Genomic DNA, 20,528 nt, shown 5'->3' with positions numbered 1-20,528 from the left:
GGACCCGCTGGCCCCTGCCTGCAGGAGGATGCAGGAGAGGGTCTGGCACCTCCTCCCCATGAGGAAGGTGAGAACAGGAAAAGCACTGATGATGAGCCTGACACCCAGCGGTCACTGAGCCTCCTGTGTGCCAGGCATTGTCTCCAAACCTCACATTTAGACAACCCTCCAGCGAGGCGATGTCTGCCTCCACAGGTGAGGAAACGGAGGCGCAGTGTCTTGTCTCTCACCCCAGGCCACATGGGATCACAGTTTACATCCTGGCCTCAAAACTGGGGGAGCACAAAGACTCAGAGCTTGCGGTGGTTGGGGGGTGTTCCTGCACTGGTTCCCTCATTGTGAAGATGGGCCAGTCACCGACCCCCAGAGTTCCTGCCTTGGCTGTGGTCACGTGCCCTTGCTGGGGGGGCCCTCTTGCCTTCCCTAAGTCCTGGCTTCTCTTTCTTCTGAGAGTCTCATTAGAGGCCTGGGTGAGTATTTCTCCAAGTGTGGCCCCTGAACCAGACCCCGGGTGGTCTGTGGAAATGCATGTTCCCAGGCCCCATCCCAGCCCATCATTCTTAGGTTTGCACAGAGGTCCCTTTCCGTGGGACCTGGAGAGTGGCTTTCCAGGAGAGAGCTTTCTTTCTGAAACTGTGGCCTCCCCAGCCTCCCCACATCCTCTTGTGTCCACTGTGACCACCATCCTTGCCATCACTTTCTGTCATCCCCAAGTGGAGCTCCTGAGGACAAGGCTTTGCTCTGTTTGCTGCTCCAGACCCAAAGGTCACAGCAGGGGAGCTTTGGCCCCAAGTTGAGAATTGCCTGGCCCAAAAGAGTGCTGAGGTGGGAAACCCAGTTCATGCCTCAGCGTCTCGCTGCATGAATGAATCAGGGAATCCCTGCAGCAGGCGGACAGGGTGGCACCTCCCCTGAGACTGCAGGCACGATGGTCAAAAGAGGGATAGGGTGAGAAGAACCCCCACAGGCTGTTAGAAATTCCCTGTGTTGGTGGCCTGCTGAGAAGTATGTGGCCCTGGATGCACAAGCCATCAGCCTGCTCTTGAAGCTGCTACACTCACCCACAGGCAGCGTGTACCTGAAGGCCCCCAAGGCCCTCACCATGCTGCCAGAGGCCCCTGAGGGCTGCAAGGTTGTGCAGGCCCACGTGCATACCTTCCATGTCCTGGAAGAGGACTCTGACAGCAAGGCTTGCGAGGGCGAGACCTTATGGCAGGCGACCCAGATCGCCATCGATGTCTTTGAGTGGAAACCCTGAGCCCCTCATTGGGTCAGACCTGATCAGCCACCTCCGCACCTGAATCAATGCACTCAGTCTCTTTATTTCAAGTTCGAATGGCACTTTCTGTTACGGGAGCATGCTCATATCTCTTCTCACTCTCTTGCCAAAGCCAAAATGCCAGGCCCAGAAGCACCAGGTCCTGGATGGAACAGGCCAAACCCAGTGCTGGGGTGGGTGGGAGATGGCCTTGGAGTTTCACTCTCTGCTGGGGCCAAGAGTTTTCCTCAGCATGTAGAGAGGACGGAGACCTCCAGGGGCAAAGCTGGGGGCAGGAACTTGGGCTGGGGGAAGGAAGGAACGCAGCTGCACCAGGCATCACCCAGGTTTCAGAAGCTCCAGTGATTGACCCATGGGGTGTGGCTGGCTGTGGCTCTGCTCAGCCAGGTCTGCCCTTTCCCTACCCTGGGTGGCAGGAAGGAAGGCAAAAGGTGAAACCCGATGCAGGTTCTTACGACTGAGGATGACTCTGTCCTAAAAGGCTCCCCCAAGGATGAGAGCTCAGGACAGGGAGAGGTTCTGGTTTCCTCCTTAAGATCTTCCCAGCAAAGAGCTGCATTCTCCAAAGTCACCCAACCACGCCCCCAGGCTGGCCTGAAGCCCCACCTGGAAGGCACATTCCTGGTGCTGTCCAGGAGGGGAGCCTAGGAATCCATGGAAAACACCTGACTGCAGAGCTTGAGCCTCTCTCAGGTGTCCCTGTAGCACGTGCTGGCCTGCCCTTTAGGTCAGCTCCCTGGTCAGCTCCTGGGAGGGCTTCACCCTGGATGAAGAAGAGACAATCCCTTTTCAGTGAGAGCAGGCTCCCAGCTTTGTGCACTATGACATCATCCCACTAAGCAGCCACCACCCCAGCATCTCCTGGGCTCCTACCTCTGCAGTCCAGGCTGAGGAGAAATTAGAGATGCAGGAACTCATCAGCCAGGGATGGAGGTGCCTCTGTTACAAGGGGAGGGCCAGGAACACAGACTATGTTGTGACCTAGAAGTGCTGAGCACCACACCCTTGCCTCCATTCTCCAAGGCCCATTTACCACACTGTTTTCAGTTTCTGGGATTTAAGAAGCTGTTGCCAGGAGAGGTATGGGAGCCAGCCTGGAAGAGGCAACTGGTCATTCAACTGTAGCCCAAAGGCACACACTGCCACCCCAGAGAGCCGTGCCTGGACAAGGGTAGTGGGACAGCCAGTGGCTATAAGCCCACACTATGGAGGGAGCCAGCTGTGTTGAGACCCCAGCTCTATACTGACTGTTTATCTATGGAGCCTGGGGCAAGTTGATTAACTGCTCAGTGCCTCAGTTTTCCTAGCTAGTAATTGTGTCTATCCTAAATGAGTATGATTTTGGCAGTGCCAGGTGCATCATACTGAAAATAAGTGCCTTGTACATTGTGGGTACCCAAGAAGCCAGTTTACAAACCCTCAGAGGAGACGCATCAGCAGGCATCTGAGAGAGCCTGGAACCCTGCATCCTGCAGGTGCCCGGGGTCCTATGCCCAGGAGAAGCTGCTCCCTCACTCCACAGCAGTCTACACAGCACCCCCTGACCAGGGGTACACCGGTTTGGGCAAGTGTTAAGAGGAAGCCCTGGGCCTCTCTGGGCTCTGATCTTCCCTGGAAGGACTGTAGAGGTCCCAGAACTCTGCCTTCTCCCAGCCAGGCCCTTCCTTCCCATTCCAAACTCACAGCCTCCTCACCGCTCTCTGCCTCAGACTCAGGACTAATCTCATTATGTCCTTTATCCCTGTTTGCATCAGGGGCTGCAAGAAGCTCAGGTCACCTCCCCTTCATGGCCTTGAATACTCCTTTTCTGACCCCATCTGCTGAAACCTTTTTTCCAAGCCCTCTGGAGGCCCCAGGGCCTCAGCATCTCCCTGGAACATTCTTCCCTTTCTTGCTTGGACTGAAACCTAGCTCTTTCGAGACCTGCTTCCCCACCCTAGGCATCCTCCTATGTGGGGCTCCTTTCCTCCCTCTCTGCCCCTCATGCCCTCATTGGAGTGGGACAGGTCCTTACAGACCATCTCCTGTGTCCGTTCTGAGGAGCCCTCTGGTTCTGAATCTCTGCACAGGCTCTGTGGCCCTGGCCCTCTCCCCTCCCCAGCACCACACCACCAGATTGCTCTTGAAGGGCACCACGTGGTCTCCATGTGGCTGAGCCCAATTGCCGGTCCTCAGGCCTCATCTTTCTTTGGCCATGAGCATTTCCCCAGTGGAGCCTCACCACCTCCCCTCCCTGAAACACTTCCAGGAAACAAGGCCACTTCTCTGCAATTTTAGTTGTTCAGTAACGTGCTATTGTGCTCTTTTAGAAACTGATACACACCTTGGTGAGTTTAAGCCTTTAGGGAAGTGGGAGGATACTGGAGGCTGCTCTGTGAGCACCTCTATGCTATACCAAGTCAGATCAGTGAGGGAAACTGGACCGCTAAGCTGCAGGGCTACCTTCCCCTCCAGGATGCTTTTCACATCTTCCACGATCCCCTCACTGGAGACCTTCCATGGCCCAGACTCATCTTAGGCCTCCCTGTTCTCTCCATGTGCTACTGGGGTGCCTGCCGATCAGAAAATGAGTGGTGCTGTCACTGAACTGACTGCCCGCAGGGACTCGTGGTCTTTGGTGCATTCCAGGCTCCACCACAGACTCTGCATCCACAGACAACTCTGGTCCTGGCTGCTCTCTGCCATCAGGTTTCCCTTCCATTTTTACTTATTGCCTAAAGAACTTCATACAAAATTAGATTTAAAAGCAGTTTATTCCACAGTCCCACACAGAACACATCAACTACTTTTTCTTCCTTTCTATCACTGTCGAAAAGCACATTTTTTTTTACACAGTAAGACCCAGTTTGGTTAACTGTATCTAATTTTTAACTATTCGATGGACTTTTTTTTTTTTTTTTTTTTGAGATGGAGTCTTGCTCTGGGTGATTCTCTTTGATTCTCTCTGTTCTCATTCCATCAGAACAACCACATGCTCTATGGAAGCATAATCCTTCAATTGCACTCATACAACCTGTCAGTAACTTTTCACTCCCTGAGCCAAGAGCTTCTCCATCCGAGTTTCAGCAAGACCAATTTCTGAGCCATGGGGCAATGGGGAACACCAGCCTCACTAAGCTCACACACCCAGCTGTGGAAGCACATTTCATTTTATGGTAAGTTTACTTTGCCACTACAGGCGGTGTAGTGTGTTAGTTTCTAGATTAGCCTTTGGTGTTAAAGAGATCCAGCTCTTGGTGTGTCTCCTGAGTAATTTACTTAACTGAGACTCACATTCCTCATCTGTATAATGACTATAACAAAACTAATTCTGTCTCAAAGTGATTGTGACACTTCAAGGAGGCAACATAGAGAAGTGCCCATATAGTATCTGATACTCAATTTATATCTGTTATTATGTTCATTCTTATAACTTAAGCACCTGCTTATTAACTACAGTCATATGTGGCAGAATGACATTTTGGTCAATGACAGACCACATGTATGACAGTGGTCCCATAAGATTATAACAAAGCTGAAAATTTCCCTTTGCCTAGTAAAGTCGTAACTGTTGGAATGTCGGCACAGTGCGTTACTTACGTGTCTGTGGTGAGGCGGTGTAAACAAACCTACTGCGCTGCATCATTAGAGTCAAACAACATTTCTTTTTGGTAAAGATTTTAAGTAATATGTTATACAAATGAAAGACTAACCACAGTGATGGAATCTTTAGAAAGAGATAAAACTAAGAGTCCACGAGGATTTGGAGAAACGGCTATTCACATATGATGTTAGAGGAGCATGAATTGGTGTCATCATTTTGGAAAAAATTTGGCATTATTTATGACAATGAAAGATATGCCTCCTTCTAACAGTCTACTCCACCGAAGTGAGTGCTGGTGTTGTTCCAAAGCCATTGACAAAAATACTCAAAGCACAATTACTTGAGATAGACACAATTATATTAAAAATAACTCTGGCCAGGCACAGTGGCTCATGCCTATAATCTGAGCACTTTGGGAGGCTGACGCGGGCAGATTGCCTGAGGTCAGGGGTTCGTGACCAGGCTGGCCAACATGGTGAAACTCTTTCTCTACCAAAAATACAAAAAATTAGCGAAGCATGGTGGTGGATACCTGTAGTCCCAGCTACTTGGGAGGCTAAGGAAGGAGAATGGCGTGAACCCGGGAGGCAGAGCTTGCAGTAAGCAAGCCACTGCACTCCAGCCTGGGGGACAGAACGAGACTCCAGCTAAAAAAAAAAAGAAAGAAAGAAAGAAAGAGAAAAAGTCTAGAACTTAAGTGATGAATATCAACTCAGAGAACAAAACCAAAGCCAAATCTTTGAAAACAGGAAATAATGTGATACTATCTTTTGTGGGAAGGAACTCTTGGCTTACCCAAAAATTAGAGAACTGGGGAGAAAGAAGCCTTATCTCAGAATCTGTGACTGGATTGGGAAGTGGAGGTTGGAAATGTGCTCAAGGTCAAACTTTTCTCCATTCAAAGGAGACTGGAGTTTTACCAGTGAGCCCAGAGTGAATATTCAGTCCCCCATCCACCCCGGGAGATCCCTTCAAACCAGGAGCACACAGCAAGGACAGAAACATGAATGTGCACTAACAAGTCCTGAAAGCTCAGAGGGTGATTCTCGATTTCTCCTTGGCACACAGCAGAAGAACTGTGTCTCTAGGTTCCAGGAAATGCCTGTGAGAGAGCTGTGTCCCCCAGATTCCCTTCATCACAGATGACACCCAGTGCTTAAGCCTGCACCCCTTGTGCACAATCCCTAGGAGTGCTGACTAATCCAAACCAAAGGATCTGATGTTACACAGGCAGAAAAGAGCAGGTGGACTGCAAAGAGAATCTCTCATGAACGCGGCACCCCCACAGCCTATAGAGACAGTTCTTACCATGATGCCAAGAAACTCTGGAAACAACAAGCCAGACCTCACACATATTTCCATTTTCTTTCTGATTTCATACCCCCTCCTTCAGCCCCTCCTCACAAGCAGCAGGGATAACCTGGAGGCTCCTGGGAACCTTTTCCCATTGGGTTTTTCCTGGCACGTAGTTCCCTCCCTGGATGAGTCTCCTCATCACTTATACTCTCCAGCGTCAAGTCTTTAGAAAGAAAAACACCAGGATAAGTCATTAGAGAGAGTGACGCCCACTCCTCCTACTTTAGCTGAAGCTGATTGATGGGCTATTCTCCCACCCCACACTGCTTCATACATGATCCCCTCATCTTTCTTCTGGGTTGACAAACCTTCCTACAGCTTCTTGGGCCAGAGTTCTATATTGGCAAAATCACTTTCATGAGATCCCCAAGCCTCTTTCCCAGCAGGAACCCAGAATCAGGTTTCTATACACTGAAGCTAGCAAGATTTTCCCTCTATAAGTGAGTTATTTCATGGTACATACCTCTTTCTTTAAGCCAAGCTGTTATCTGCAATTATATAAAAGAAAACATGAGAATCAGATTCTGCTGTGCGCTTCACACAGATCTGTTATTCTCTGGACAATGATAAAAAACCAGAAGGCAGTACAGTGATTGAGCCATAGGTCAAAATCCCCAAAGACTAGCACAGAAGATAGCTATAGAAAAACAAGACCTCTATTCACAGAATTTACCTTTAAATTTAATTTTATATGCCAATGCACAATGCTTAATCCAAGGAGGAAAACTGGTATTGTGGAAAATGCCTTAGTATTCCAGTTGATACTGGATGCTGTCATTTAGAAGCAGCAAAGTGGATCATGTACGCTTACTGAATTCCAGCCCCACAAAGACAATAGTGTACAGTGTACATAATGTGCATTGCCAGGTTTTCAAATCAAAATTAATTGAGAAGTAAAGAATCAGGAAAGCAACGCTGCTGTAGAAGACAAAAAAGGGGGATCTTACCTGGACATCACCATCATCATTATCATCTTCATCTTTATGTTGTGGTGAGCATCTTAAAAACAGGTCGTCCTCAGGACGAGCTGGAAGGACACAGAGGAAAGATCAGTGCACCGGTGGTTAGTGACTGAGTCACTCAGGAGGCTTTGCCAGAATTGTTGTATGGAGGTGGTTGATTAATAAGCATGGACTGAGTTGATGTTGGGCTATTCCCCTGAGTGGAAGAGGGATGGCAGAGAAGGGGAGCTGGAAAGACATGAGACATGGAGGCCTTGGCCTTGTACTAGAGGTATCAGGCAGCAACACAAAACAGTCAACCCAAAATGGAACTAAAATGCACACTGAGGGTCAATGGAAGAGTGCCTTCCTCCCTCTCAAATGTTTTGAAACTCCACAAAACAAACAGCATTTTCTTAATGTATTCAAGACCACATCAGTACACTAGGATCTAATTATGCTGATACCACATTTAGCATCTGTTTTAAAGGATTCATTACTTGATTAAAAGCCTATTTTATTAGTGAAATGGACTGAATTTTACCCAAATTACTCTATTCTATTAATCACACATTCTTCATCATAGAGATCATTTAAAAATTCAATATTAAAATGTTATAATAGTCATGATTTCCTCTTTGTAAGTCTTCTTCTGGAACCACTTCTAAACACCCTTTTGGGGCCCTGTGATGAGGGGCTCCAGCAGCTCCTGTGTGACTCTCCCTGGGGAGATTCCCGAAAAATCAAGCTTCATTCAAACAGGCCAAGCTCACACGGCCTGCTCTACTTACACCAGTGAAGCTGAGAGACATGACTCTGAACACTTTAAGCCTTGAAGATAAGTTTAAAGGTTTAAATACACATTATCTACTGAAATGAGGAAATGTATACCAATAGAAATGAAAAAATTCATGAAAAAATGTTCATGAGTATGGGGTGATTTTTGGTTAACTAGCTTACATAAAAACTATTTTTTTAGCTGAGTGCTCTGGCTCACACCTGTAATCCCAGCACTTTGGGAGGCTGAGGCGGGTGGATGACCTGAGGTCAAGAGTTCACGACCAGCCTGGCCAACATGGTGAAAACCCGTCTCTACTAAAAATACAAAAAATTAGCCAGGCATGGTGGTAAGCACCTGTAATCCCAGCTACTCAGGAGTCTCAGGCAGGAGAATCACTTGAACCTGGGAGGCAGAGGTTACCGCGAGCCAAGATCATGCCACTGCACTCCAGCCTGGGCAAGAAGAGTGAACCTCCATCTCTCTCTCTCTCTCTCTCTCTCTCTCTCTCTCTCTCTCTCTCTCTCCCCCCCTCTCTCTCTCTCTCTCTCCCCCCCCTTTCTCTCCCTCTCTCATCAAATATATATATATATATATATATATATATATATATATATATATATATATTTGATGCCTGTTCATTCAGACATACAAAATATTGGTATAAGAAATCAAAAATTTCTACCGGTCATGTTAAATCTAACTTATCAGCTTTCAACATAAAGATCTTAGGAAGTAAAGAAGGTACAAATAAGTGGAAAGGCATCCTGTATTCATGGATAGGAAGACCAAACCTGACTAACACACAATACTACACACATGATCTACGCACTCACAACAATTATTATCAAACTGGTAACAGCCATCTGTGCAGAAATGGAAAAGATAATCCTACAATTTTAATGAATTTTATGTGCCTCAAGTAACCATGATGACATTAAAAAAATAGTGTTAGAGGATGCACATTCATGAGATTGAAATCCACACACACACACACACAAAATACAGAAATACAGACACCATGGTTCTAGCATAGGGGCACTCATAAGTTTCACAGATATAGAGAGCCCAGAATTGAATGAACACACATACAATAAACTGATCTTCAACAAAGGTGTCAAAAATACACAATGGGGGGAAAGGAAAGCCTCTTCAACAAATGATGGTAAAACTGCATATTCTCATTCAAATGAAGAAATAGAATGCTGACAGAATGCTCAAGGTCATGCTTCTCCTTCCATTTCCAAGACACTGGAGCTTTTGCAGTGAGCCCAGAGTGAATTTTCATTCTGTCCTCCACACCCAGGAAGAGCTCTTGATACCAGAGGTAAGCAGGAAAAACGGACAAATGAGTGTGCTGCCAGGAAACCTAACCGTTCATAAGATACGGATTGATTTCTCCTATGCATCTGGGCACTCCACGTAAGAATTTTGTCTCCAGCATAAAGTAACTGCTTGTTATAGAACTCTGTCCTAAACCAAAGGCTTTGAGATTTTGCAGTGTCAGAGATAGAAAGGAGCAGGTGTTTTAGAAAGATCATCTTTAAATAATAAAGTAAGAAGAGGTGATTGAAAACACAGGATACTCAAAAGCCCATGAACATAGTACTTCTCACCACGATGACATTAAACTCTAAAAAAAACAAACTTGACTTATATTTACTTTTTCTTTTTCTATTTCTACACCCTCCCTCAGCCTCCCAAGCAGCAGGTATAACATGAAGGTTCCTGGAAATGCTGTATTATTAGACCACACTTGAAATCTTCCTACCTACCTGGAAAGGCATCCTCTTCCCTGCTGAGATTCTCCAGAATCCACTCTTTAGAACCACCAACATTAGGATAAGTCAGCGAGAGCTGCACTCACTTCTATTCCCGGTGAAGACACACTGGCTCACACAAAATCTCCTGGTTGGTCCTCTGGGTTCACACACATTTCTACAGCCCCTCTGCTCATACCTATACACTTGCAAAATCATTTGCTCTCACCAGACTCCCAACATTTTTTAACAGAAACCCAGATTAAGGTTTCTATATATTAAAGCCAGAAAGTCTGTGTCTCAGAAAGTGAGTTAGTTCAAGGTACGTACCCTGGTCAGGCAATGGTAAAATCTGCAATGAGACAAAAGAAGATGCCATGAGGATTAGATCAATTCTGCTGCACCCCTTACACAGATCTGTTAGTCTCCTGATGACTTCACAAAACTACTTGTGAAACACTGGTGAGTCAAGGTCAAAGGCCAAACATTCTAGCATAGAGGACATGTGTGGAAAAGACAAGAGCTTTCCCCACAGAATTTCTTTGAGGTTGATTTAGGTTGGTAAATGCACAAGGCCCAATCCAAGGAGAAAAACTGGTGTGGAGGAAAACGCGTCTGCATTACAGCTGGTGATGGACGCTGTCCTCAAAACACCCCAGTGTGTCATGTATGAGATGAAAAGAAACTCCCACTGAACTCCACCCTCACAAAGAGAATTGTGTATGTTGTACATAATGTGCCTTGTCATATTTTAATACCAAAATTAATTGAGAAGGAAAGAAATCAGGTGAAGGAAATAATGTATACAGTTTCCATTTTTAACACAAAGTGCCTTGAACCAGTTTAGGTCAGCAAAGGACAAAAGAAATAGGATATACTAGGCTCCTGCTTGGATGGGCAATGCCAGCTTTTTAGACCCCCTCCTCCCTACTTAGTTGCCCTCACTTTAACCAAAGAAGATTAGTCTAATATGAAGGTTTACTGGCCTGGAAAATAGCTCATTTTGTCTGTTCTTATCAGCCTGCCCAGCTACTTAGGTCATAAGTCAAATACTTGAAGAGCCCCTGAGCTGACTAGGATGGCAATGCACTGTGGGCTGCAACACAATGCAGTAAGACAACCCTAGAAAAATACCTAACACCCTCTCCCCAAAAATCAATAGGCAACACCTGGGAAGATTGTGACTCCATAGTACTCAGCCTATGAGGAACCAGGGGAGGGACCTGCACACTAGGGGATAAATTGCTTGTGGAAACTGTGCTGGGTGTGTCTGCCCATCAGACACTGGATCTTGCAACACTATCAATAAAAGTCTCACATTCGGCCAGGCGGGGTGGCTCACGCCTGTAATCCCGGCACTTCGGGAGGCCAAGGTGGGCAGATTACCTGAGGTCAGGAGTTCGAGACCAGCCTGGCCAACATGCTGAAACACCGTCTTTACTAAGAATATAAAAATTAGCTGGGCATGGAGACACATGCCTGTAATCCCAGCTACTCAGGAGGCTGAGGCAAGAGAATTCATTGAGCCCAGGAGATGGAGTCCAGACTGTACCACTGCACTTCAGCCTGGCCAATTGAGCGAGACTCTGTCTAAAAAAAAAAAAAAAAAAGGAAAGAAAATCTCACTTCTTCTATTTTTCAGCTCCCTGAGTCCATTCTTTGGGTATGGACTGGTGAGTTTGTTTCTCACATCAGAAAACCAACATTTCGGCCGGGCGCGGTGGCTCAAGCCTGTAATCCCAGCACTTTGGGAGGCCGAGGCAGGTGGATCACAAGGTCAGGAGATCGAGACTATCCTGGCTAACATGGTGAAACCCCGTCTCTACTAAAAAAATACAAAAAAAAAAACTAGCCGGGCGTGGTGGTGGGCGCCTGTGGTCTCAGCTACTTGGGAGGCTGGGGCGGGAGAATGGCGTGAACCCGGGAGGCGGAGCTTGCAGTGAGCCGGGATCACACCACTGCACTCCAGCCTGGGAGACACAGCGAGACTCCGTCTCAAAAAAAAAAAAAAAAAACAACAACAACAACAACAACAAAAAACCAACATTTCCTTAGAAGACAAAGAAAGGTGGTCTTACCTGGGCATCATCATCATCATCCAAATCATCCAAATCATCATCTTCACTTCGTGGAAGGCTTACTAAACTCAGGTTGTCCTCAGAAGAACCTGGAAGGACACAGAGGAAAGATCAGTGCCCTGGGTGTTTGTGACTGTGAGTCACTCAGGGAGCTCTGCTGGATGTGGTGTATGGAGGTGGTTGATTAACAAGCCTGGACTGCGTTGATCCTGGGCTATTCCCCTGAGTGGAAGAGGGATGGCAGACAAGGGGATCAGGAAAGACAGGAGACATGGAGGCCTTGGCCTTGTACTAGAGGCATCATGCAGCAACACAAAAGAGTCAATCCAAAATGGAACTAAAGCACACACTAAGGGTCAACGGAAGAGTGCCTTCTTCCCTCTCAAATGTTTTGAAACTCTACAAAACAAACAGCATTTTCTTAATGTATTCAAGACCATGTAAGTACACTAGTACCAAATTATGCTAGTACCACATCTAGCATCTGTTTTAAAGGATTACTTAATTTATTGGTGAAATGGATTCAATTTTACCCAAATTACTCTATTCTCTTGATCATACTTTTTTTTTTTTTTTCTGACATGGAATGTCACTCTGTACCCCAGGCTAGAGTGCAGTGGTGTGATCTTGGCTCACTGCAAGATCCGCCTCCCAGGTTTATGCCATTCTCCTACCTCAGCATCCCGAGTAGCTGGGACTACAGGCACCCACCACCACGCCCGGCTAGTTTTTTTGTATTTTTAGTAGAGACGGGGTTTCACTGTGTTAGCCAGGATGGTCTCCATCTCCTGACCTCGTGATCCACCCACGTCGGCCTCCCAAAGTGCTGGGATTACAGACATGAGACACTGCACCAGACTGTTCACCGTTTCTTCTTCATAGAGGTTATTTAAAAAATTAAGTATTAAAATGCTAAAATTAAAAACAGTCATGATTTCTTCCTTATAAGTCTTCTTCTGGAACTATGGTGTGTGCACACAACCTTATGGGTTCCTGTGATCAGGAGCTCTGTGTCTTCAGCAGCTCTGTGTCACTTTCCCTCAGGAGATTCCCTAAAGATCAGGCTTCATTCTAACAGGCCAAGCTCACACAGCCTGCGCAACCTACACCAGTGAAGCTGAGAGATGTGACTCTGAAAACTTTCTGCCATGAGGATAACTTTCCAGGTTCAAATATACATGATCTACTGAAACGAGGAAATGTATACCAATAGAAATGAACAAATTCAGGAAGAAACATCCTTGAGTACAGGGGTGATTTTTGGTTAACTAGCTTATATAATATTTTTTATTTGATGCCTAATCATTCAGACATACAAAATATTGGTAAAAGACATCACAAATTTGGCGAGGCGCGGTGGCTCATGTCTGTAATCCCAGGCTTTGGGAGGCCTACGTGGGTGGATCATGATGTCAAGAGATCGAGACCATCCCGGCCAACATGGTAAAATCACGTCTCTAATAAAAATACAAAAATTAGCTGGATGTGGCGGCAGCACCAGTAGTCTCAGCTACTTGGGAGGATAAGGCAGGAAAATCACTTGAACCCGGGAGGTGGAGGTGGCAGTGAGTGGAGATCACATCGTTGCACCCCAGTATGGTGACAGAGTGAGACACTGTCTCAAAAAGAAAAGAAAGAAAAGAGCAGGGCGCGGTGGCTCACGCCTGTAATCCCAGCACTTTGGGAGGCCGAGGCGGGCGGATCACGAGGTCAGGAGATCGAGACCATCCTGGCTAACACGGTGAAACCCCGTCTCTACTAAAAATGCAAAAAATTAGCCGGGCGAGGCGGCGGGCGCCTGTAGTCCCAGCTACTCGGGAGGCTGAGGCAGGAGAATGGCGTGAACCTGGGAGGCGGAGCTTGCAGTGAGCCGAGATCGCGCCATTGCACTCCAACCTGGGCGACTAAGCGAGACTCTGTCTCAAAAAAAAAAAAAAAAAAAAGAAAGAAAGAAAAGAAATCACAAATTTATATCAGTCATGTTAAATCTAACTAATCAGCTGTCAACATAAAGATTCTAGAAAGTAAAGAACGTACAAATAAGTTGAAAGGCTTCCCGTATTCATGGATAGGAAGATTAAACCTAATTAACACACAATACACACATGATCTACAGACTCACAACAATTGCTATCAAACTGGCAGCAGCCATCTGTGCAGAAATGGAAAAGATAATCCTAAGACGTTAATGAATTTTTATATGCCTCAAATAACCATGGTAATATTGAAAAATAATAGTGTTGGAAGATGCACATTCATGAGGTTGAAATCTACAAAAAACAGAGAAATTCAGACAGCATGCTCCTAGCGTGGGGGCACCCATAAGTATCACATATATAGAATCGAAAGCCCAGAATTAAATGCACACATACAGAGTCAGCTGATCTGCAACAGAGGTGCCAAGAATAACAATGGGGAAAGGAAAGCCTCTTCCACAAATGATGGTAAAACTGCATATTCTCATTCACATGAAGAAATGGAATGCTGACAGTGTGCTCAAGGTTGTGCTTCTCTCTCCATTTCCAAGACACCAGCTTTTGCAGTGAGCCCAGAGTGAATTTTCATTCTGTCCTCCACGCCCAGGGAGATATCTTGATACCAGAGGTAAACAGCAAGGACAGACAAATGAATGTGCTGCCATGAAACCCAACAGTTCATAAGGAGAGGATCCACTTCTCCTATGCATCTGGGCACACCGCAGAACAATTCTGTCTCCAGGATTAAGTAACTACCTGTGACAGAACTGTGTCCCAAACCAAAGGCTCTGATATATTGCAGTGGCACAGGCAGAAAAGAGCAGGTGTTCTCAGAAAAATCATCTTTAAATAATAAAACAAGAAGAGGTGATCAAAAACACAGGATACTCAAAAGCCCATAAACATAGTACTCCTCACCATGATGACATTAAACTCTGAAAATAACAAACGTGACTTATATTTACTTTTCCTTTTTCTCTTTCTACACTATCCCTGAGCCTCCCAAGCAGCAGGTATAACATGAAGGTTCCTGGAAATGCTGTTTTATTAGATCCCATCTGATGTCTTGTTGCCTACCTGGAAAGGTATCCTCTTCCCTGCTGAGATTCTCCAGAATCCACTCTTTAGAACCACCAACATCAGGATAAGTCAGTGAGAGGGGCACTCACTTCTCCTACTCCAGGTGAAGACACATTGGCTCACACAAAATCTCCCGGCTGGTCCTCTGGGTCCACACACATTTCTACAGCTCCTCTGCTCATAGCTATATACTTGCAAAATCATTTGCTCTCACCAGACCCCCAATATTTTTAACAGGAACCCAGATTAAGGTACCTATATATTAAAGCCCGGAAGTAGGTTTCTCAAAAAGTGAGTTAGTTCAAGGTACGTACCCTGCACACGTGATGGTAAAATCTGCAACGAGAGAAAAGAAGATGCTATGAGGATCAGATCAATTCTGCTGCACCCCTTACACAGATCTGTTAGTCTCTTGATGACTTCAGAAAACTACTTTTGAGTCCATGTCAAAGACAAACACTCCTAGCCTAGGGAAAAGACAAGAGCTTTTCCCACAGAATTTCTTTGAAGTTGATTTAGATTGGTAAAGTCACAATGCCTAATTCAAAACTGGCGTGGAGGAAAATCCCTCTGCATTACAGTTGATGATGGATGCTGTGATTAAAAACATCCTAGCGTGTCATGTATTAGATGGGAAGACGTTCCCACTGAACTCCACTCCAAGAAGGACTGTTGTGTATGTTGTATATAATATGCCTCATCATATTCTTATGTCAAAATTAATTGAGAAGGAAAGAAATCAGGTGAAGGAAATAATATATACTGTGGTCCATTTTTAAAACAAAGTGCCTTGAACCTGTTTAGGTCAGCAAAGGACAGAAGAAACACTAGGCTCCTGGTTGGATGGGCAATGCCTGCTTGTGGGGTCACCCTTCCACCCTGCTTAGTTGTCTTCACTTTAACAAAGAAGTTTAGACTAAGTTGAAAGTTTTCTGGCCTGCAAAATAGCTCATTTTGTCTGTTCTTTCAGCCTGCTCAGCTACTTAGGTCATAAGTCAAATACTTGAAGAGCCCCTGAGCTGACTAGGATGGCAATGCATTGTGGGCTTCAACAAAATGCAGTAAGACAACCATTAAAAAAAAAAAAAATACCTAAAGCCCCTACCGAAAAATCAATATGTGATACCCAGGAAGATTGTGACCCCATAGTACTCAGCCTATGAGGAACTAGGGGAAGGACCTGCACACTAGGCGATAAATTGCTTGCTGAAACTGTGCTGGGAGTGTCTGCCCATCAGACACCCGATCTTGCAAGACCATCATTAAAATTCTCAGTTTCTCTGTTCTGCAGGCCTCTGAGTCCATTCTTTGGGTGTGGATGGGTGAGTTTGTTTCTCACATCAGGAAAGTTGCATTTCCTTAGAAGGCAAAGAAAGGGGGTCTTACCTGGGCATCATCATTGTCTTCCTCACTTGGTGGTAGAGATTTTAAACTCAGGCTGTCCTCAGGGGAACCTAAAAGGACACAGAGTTAATGTCAGTGCCCTGGTGGTTGGAGACTGTGAGTCCCTCAGGGAGCTTTGCTGGATGCGGCATATGGAGCGTGGGACTGAAGATTCTGAGACCATCTCAGAGAAACAACTATGTTCAAGTAGTGAGCATGAGGGAGTCTCACCAGATACCTCGCATCTTAGTCAGTGCCTGGACCTAATAAGACTCTTGCATTCCCAAGTCAAAGACCAAGGCTTTGATGTTTGTTCTGACATAGACAGGAAAAGCTGGTCTTCTGGAAAGTAACCATTAAACACCAGAGCAAGAAAAAAAAAATGGTTACAAACACAGCACACAAAGCCCATGGACACAAATCGCCTCATCTCTAGCTTATTAAAATACAAAAGGAACAAGTCAGACTTCTACAGATATTTCCTTTGGTTCTGACTTCATTGCCCTTTTCTTACATTCCAAAGCAACAGGTGTCACCCAACTGCCCCCAGAGATCCTCCTAGAGTATCATTCTTCACCTGCAGATCTGCGTCATTGCAGCTGCCCTCATGGACGGTGTCCATTGGCCAATGTTTAGAGACAAAAGTTCCACAAGAAGTTATTCCAGAGAGCAACTCGCCCACCCTCCTACTCCAGGTGAGGCCACACTGGGTTACACAAGATCACTCTGCCCTTCCCTCGGTGTTGTCAGACTCTCCCTGGGCTCTGTGGCATCAGAGGTCTCTAGAAAGGCATTGCTCATACTTGCCAGCCTTCAAGTGAGAAACAGGAACTGAAGGAACCATGTTTCAACTTTTTCCTTCTACTGGCCCATTATAGGTCTCGCCTCCAATCTCACAGCCCTGAAATTCCCACTTTGATGTGCACGCTTTGAGTTAGAGGAGTTCAACAATCGGCCCCTCAGCCAGGCTCACAGCAGATGTGAAAGAGCATTCTGTGGGGATGGAAATCTCTCCGCTGCATGAACAGAAAGCTGCTGGGCCATTGCACGGTGGCTGTTTTGATGAGGTTCTGAATTTTTTTTTTTTTTTTCCTGAGATGGAGTTTCACTCTTGCTGCCCAGGCTGGAGTACAATGGCATGATCTCAGCTCACTGCAACCTCCCCCTCCAGGGTTTAGGCGACTCTTCTGCCTCAGTCTCCCGAGTAGCTGGGATTACAAGCGTGCACCACCACACATGGCTAATTTTTGCATTTTTAGTAGAGATGGGGTTTCACCATGTTGGCCAGACTGGTCTCGAACTCCTGACCTCAGCTGATCCACCCACCCCAGCCTCCCAAAGTGCTAGAATTACAGGTGTGAGACACCACGCCAGGCCCTGAACTTTTAATTGTAAATATTTAAATGTATTTAAATATGAGGAGGCGCATATATGATTGAGAACTGCACTAGATGGCACAGGAGATCCAGACATGAGGAAGACATGAACCCCCTCCCCTGGTGTTTTCTTGCAAAATAGTTTGCAGCTCTGCTCCTACGATACTTTTATGGTAACTTCCCAGGCATCTACACAAGGCCCAGTCACTGTGTGGGGCTGGGGATATGACAACAATGAGGACAACGTCCAGGTCCAGAGGGATTACAGCAGAGGGCACGCGTGCACACGGGACGACCGTGGCCCTGCACACCCTGTCTAGACCGGATCAGAGCAGCAGGAGCCGAGGGGCAGGGGCACCTCACTGTCCTCAGGAGCTCAACCTCATCTCCAGGGACCCTGACTCAGAAGCTGGGGCAGGCTCCAGGATTGGTGTAGGGCTCAACAGGCTGGACAGGCTGAGAAGGGAACATTTCCACACATGCGCTAGATCCCAGCCCAGGGTTGACCTAGAACTCATCCCGGGGATGGGTTCACTACAATGCCCATGGGGCCTAACATGTTCTCCCCAGGACTGAGCTCTGGGATAAGGACTAATGAGGAAGACACAGTCACTGCCCTGGCAGGAAACACCCATAGCCAGGGTTCCTGTATCCAACCTGTGGGAAGACACAACACAGATAGAGTTTGACACTGAAGATTCCAAACCTTCTATAAAATAAGTGGAAACTGATGTGTTCTGGATTCCACAGAAGAGTTGCAAGGATAAGCTGGACTCTAAAATCAGTCCCCATCCCTTTGCTGAGCTCCTGGTGCACTGGAACTCGTGTCCCTCCCCACCTCCCCTGCTACTCAGGAGTGCTGCAGCTATAGGCCCAGTGCTGGGGGTCTGTCCAGTTGAAACACATTTCAGTCAGGCATGGTGGCTCATGCCTGTGAGCTTTGGGAGGCCAAGGCGAGCAGATCACCTGATGTCAGAAGTTCGAGACCAGCCTGGCCAACATGCAGAAACCTCATCTCTGCTACAAATACAAAAATTAGCTTGGCATAGTGGCACATGTCTGTAATTCCAGCTACTTGGCAGGCTGAGGCAGGAGAATCACTTGAACTTGGGAGGTGGTCGTTGCAGATCGCACCACTGCACTCCAGCTTGGGCAACAGAGACTCCATCTCAAAAAAAACAAAACAAAACAAAAAAAACACACACACGCACACATACATTTCTGGGCCAGACCATCCTTGGCCAACAGTGTCTCCTCAAGGACCATTCCTCAAGTGACTCCCAGAAGAGGTGAAAAAGAAAAACTCATCTGTCCCAGCCCTAGGAAGATCAGGTCTGGGACCTGTCTGTGTCTGTCCTGACCTGAAGTCCATCCCTGCTGACTTGTGCCCTGTCTGCTCTGTGTCAGAGAAGTGGGGACCTGATTCCTGCTCTGGCTCCTCACCAACTTCTGCTGGTGTCACTGCCATCATCGCACAAAGACATGGAGACAACAAGAGAAAGCGATGAAAGTCCATTCTTGAGGCATTCAGGATGATGTCCACACCATGCTCTCAGCAGACAGGAAGGTCAGATTCTGCTCACTCCTACTCAGAAAGGGTCTCAGAGATATGAGTATAACATTGTGATATTTATCCTCTTCTCTTCATTTTTCTTTTTTTTGAGGCGGAGTCTCGCTCAGTCATTCAGGCTGGAGTGTAATGGCTCAATCTCGGCTCACTGCAACCTCTGCCTCCTGGGTTCAGGTGATTCTCCTGCCTCAGCCTCCTGAGTCGCTGGGATTACAGGCATCCATCACTACACCCAGCTAATTTTTGTATTTTCAGAAGAGACAGGGTTTCACCAGGTTGGCCAGGCTGGTCTCAAACTCCTAACCTCAGGCAATCCACCCACCTCGGGCAATCCACCCACCTTGGCCTCCCAAAGTGCTGGGATGACAGGCATGAGCTGCGGCACCCAGCCCATGTCTTCCATTTCTTTACACTGTGTGTGCGTCCACTGAGTCAGTGGCTGCTGATGCTCACCCCAGCCCCCGACAGTGGGACAGTCCACCATGGGGATCAGTACCTGGTGAGTGCTGAGCCTCACTCACCTAGCTGTGCAGGAGGTCTCCAGTGAGGGTGATGGGCACCAGGCTAATGATAATGTTGTCCTGAGTTCTGATGTGGCACTGGCCCTTGTCTGTCTGCTATGGATTGGAGCATCTCTTTTTATTTATTTCTTTATTTTTCTGAGACAGAGTCTCACTCTGTCACCCAGGCTGGAGTGTGCAGTGGCTCGATCTCGGCTCACTGCAACCTCCACCTCCCAGGTTCAAGTGATTCTCCAGCCTCAGTCTCCCAAGTAGCTGGGATTACAGGTATGGGCCACCATGGCTGGCTAATCTTTGTATTTTTAGTAGAGACAGGCTTTCACCATGTTGGCCAGGCTGGTCTCAAACTCCTGACCTCAGGTGATCCACTGCCTCGGTCTCCCAAAGTGCTGGGATTACAGGTGTGAACCACCATGCCCAGCCATGGATTGGAGCATTTCTAAGGCCTGAGGTAGTCCTGTTATTAAATACAATGCAATATCTTCCTGATCTTCCCTGCTTTGACCAAGTGCTGAGGAATGAGCCCAGCACTGACAGATGTTGACCTGCACTGTTCTACATGATCCCTTACACTTCTCAGAATCTGTGAACTGGCCAGAAGCCTGTGGGCTTTCTATGTGTATTTCACAGTAATGTCCCTGCCAACGTCTGTTGTTCCGTGTACCTTTTGCCACCCATGGTTATGTGACCACTGGGGCCCCATTTGATGATGGGCAAAGTTTGGCAGCTTATAGGTCACACAGTTCCAGGGGCACACATAGGTGCTGGAGCTCCCTGGTGTGGGGTCCTGTCACTAAGCCTGAGTGATGACACAGTTGAGTAATACAGACCATCAACATTGGGACCC

At 46.8% G+C, this 20,528-nt stretch overlaps 1 protein-coding gene across 12 annotated transcripts in view; it reads right to left on the bottom strand.

Moving 5' to 3' along the window:
- Positions 1–1,302: 1,302 nt before the first annotated feature.
- Positions 1,303–20,528, bottom strand: part of LOC107000607 (uncharacterized) — a 27,888-nt gene continuing 8,662 nt past the window's right edge. For 3 of the 12 annotated variants that reach the window (XM_077950495.1, XM_077950496.1, XM_077950493.1), the window contains 10 exons: positions 16,218–16,285; positions 15,146–15,167; positions 11,776–11,864; positions 10,028–10,049; positions 7,166–7,245; positions 6,682–6,706; positions 6,283–6,381; positions 2,153–2,218; positions 1,886–2,042; positions 1,303–1,684 (listed from right to left, as the gene is read on the bottom strand). In XM_077950495.1, coding sequence (XP_077806621.1) covers positions 2,178–2,218; positions 6,283–6,381; positions 6,682–6,706; positions 7,166–7,245; positions 10,028–10,049; positions 11,776–11,864; positions 15,146–15,167; positions 16,218–16,285 — 446 coding nt within the window. In that variant the 3' untranslated portion in view covers positions 1,303–1,684; positions 1,886–2,042; positions 2,153–2,177. Of the gene's footprint in view, positions 2,043–2,152; positions 2,219–4,143; positions 6,382–6,681; positions 6,707–7,165; positions 7,246–10,027; positions 10,050–11,757; positions 11,865–15,145; positions 15,168–16,217; positions 16,286–20,528 lie in introns of those variants that run through there. The other 9 variants (XM_077950501.1, XM_077950492.1, XM_077950491.1 and 6 more) reach the window with 7 other exon arrangements.

This window comes from Macaca mulatta, chromosome 10 (genome assembly GCF_049350105.2).
Source record: "Macaca mulatta isolate MMU2019108-1 chromosome 10, T2T-MMU8v2.0, whole genome shotgun sequence".
In the NCBI taxonomy this organism is placed as follows: Eukaryota; Metazoa; Chordata; class Mammalia; order Primates; family Cercopithecidae; genus Macaca; species Macaca mulatta.
Note: the sequence above shows the minus strand (reverse complement) of the source record. Positions and strands in the feature narration are given on the sequence as shown.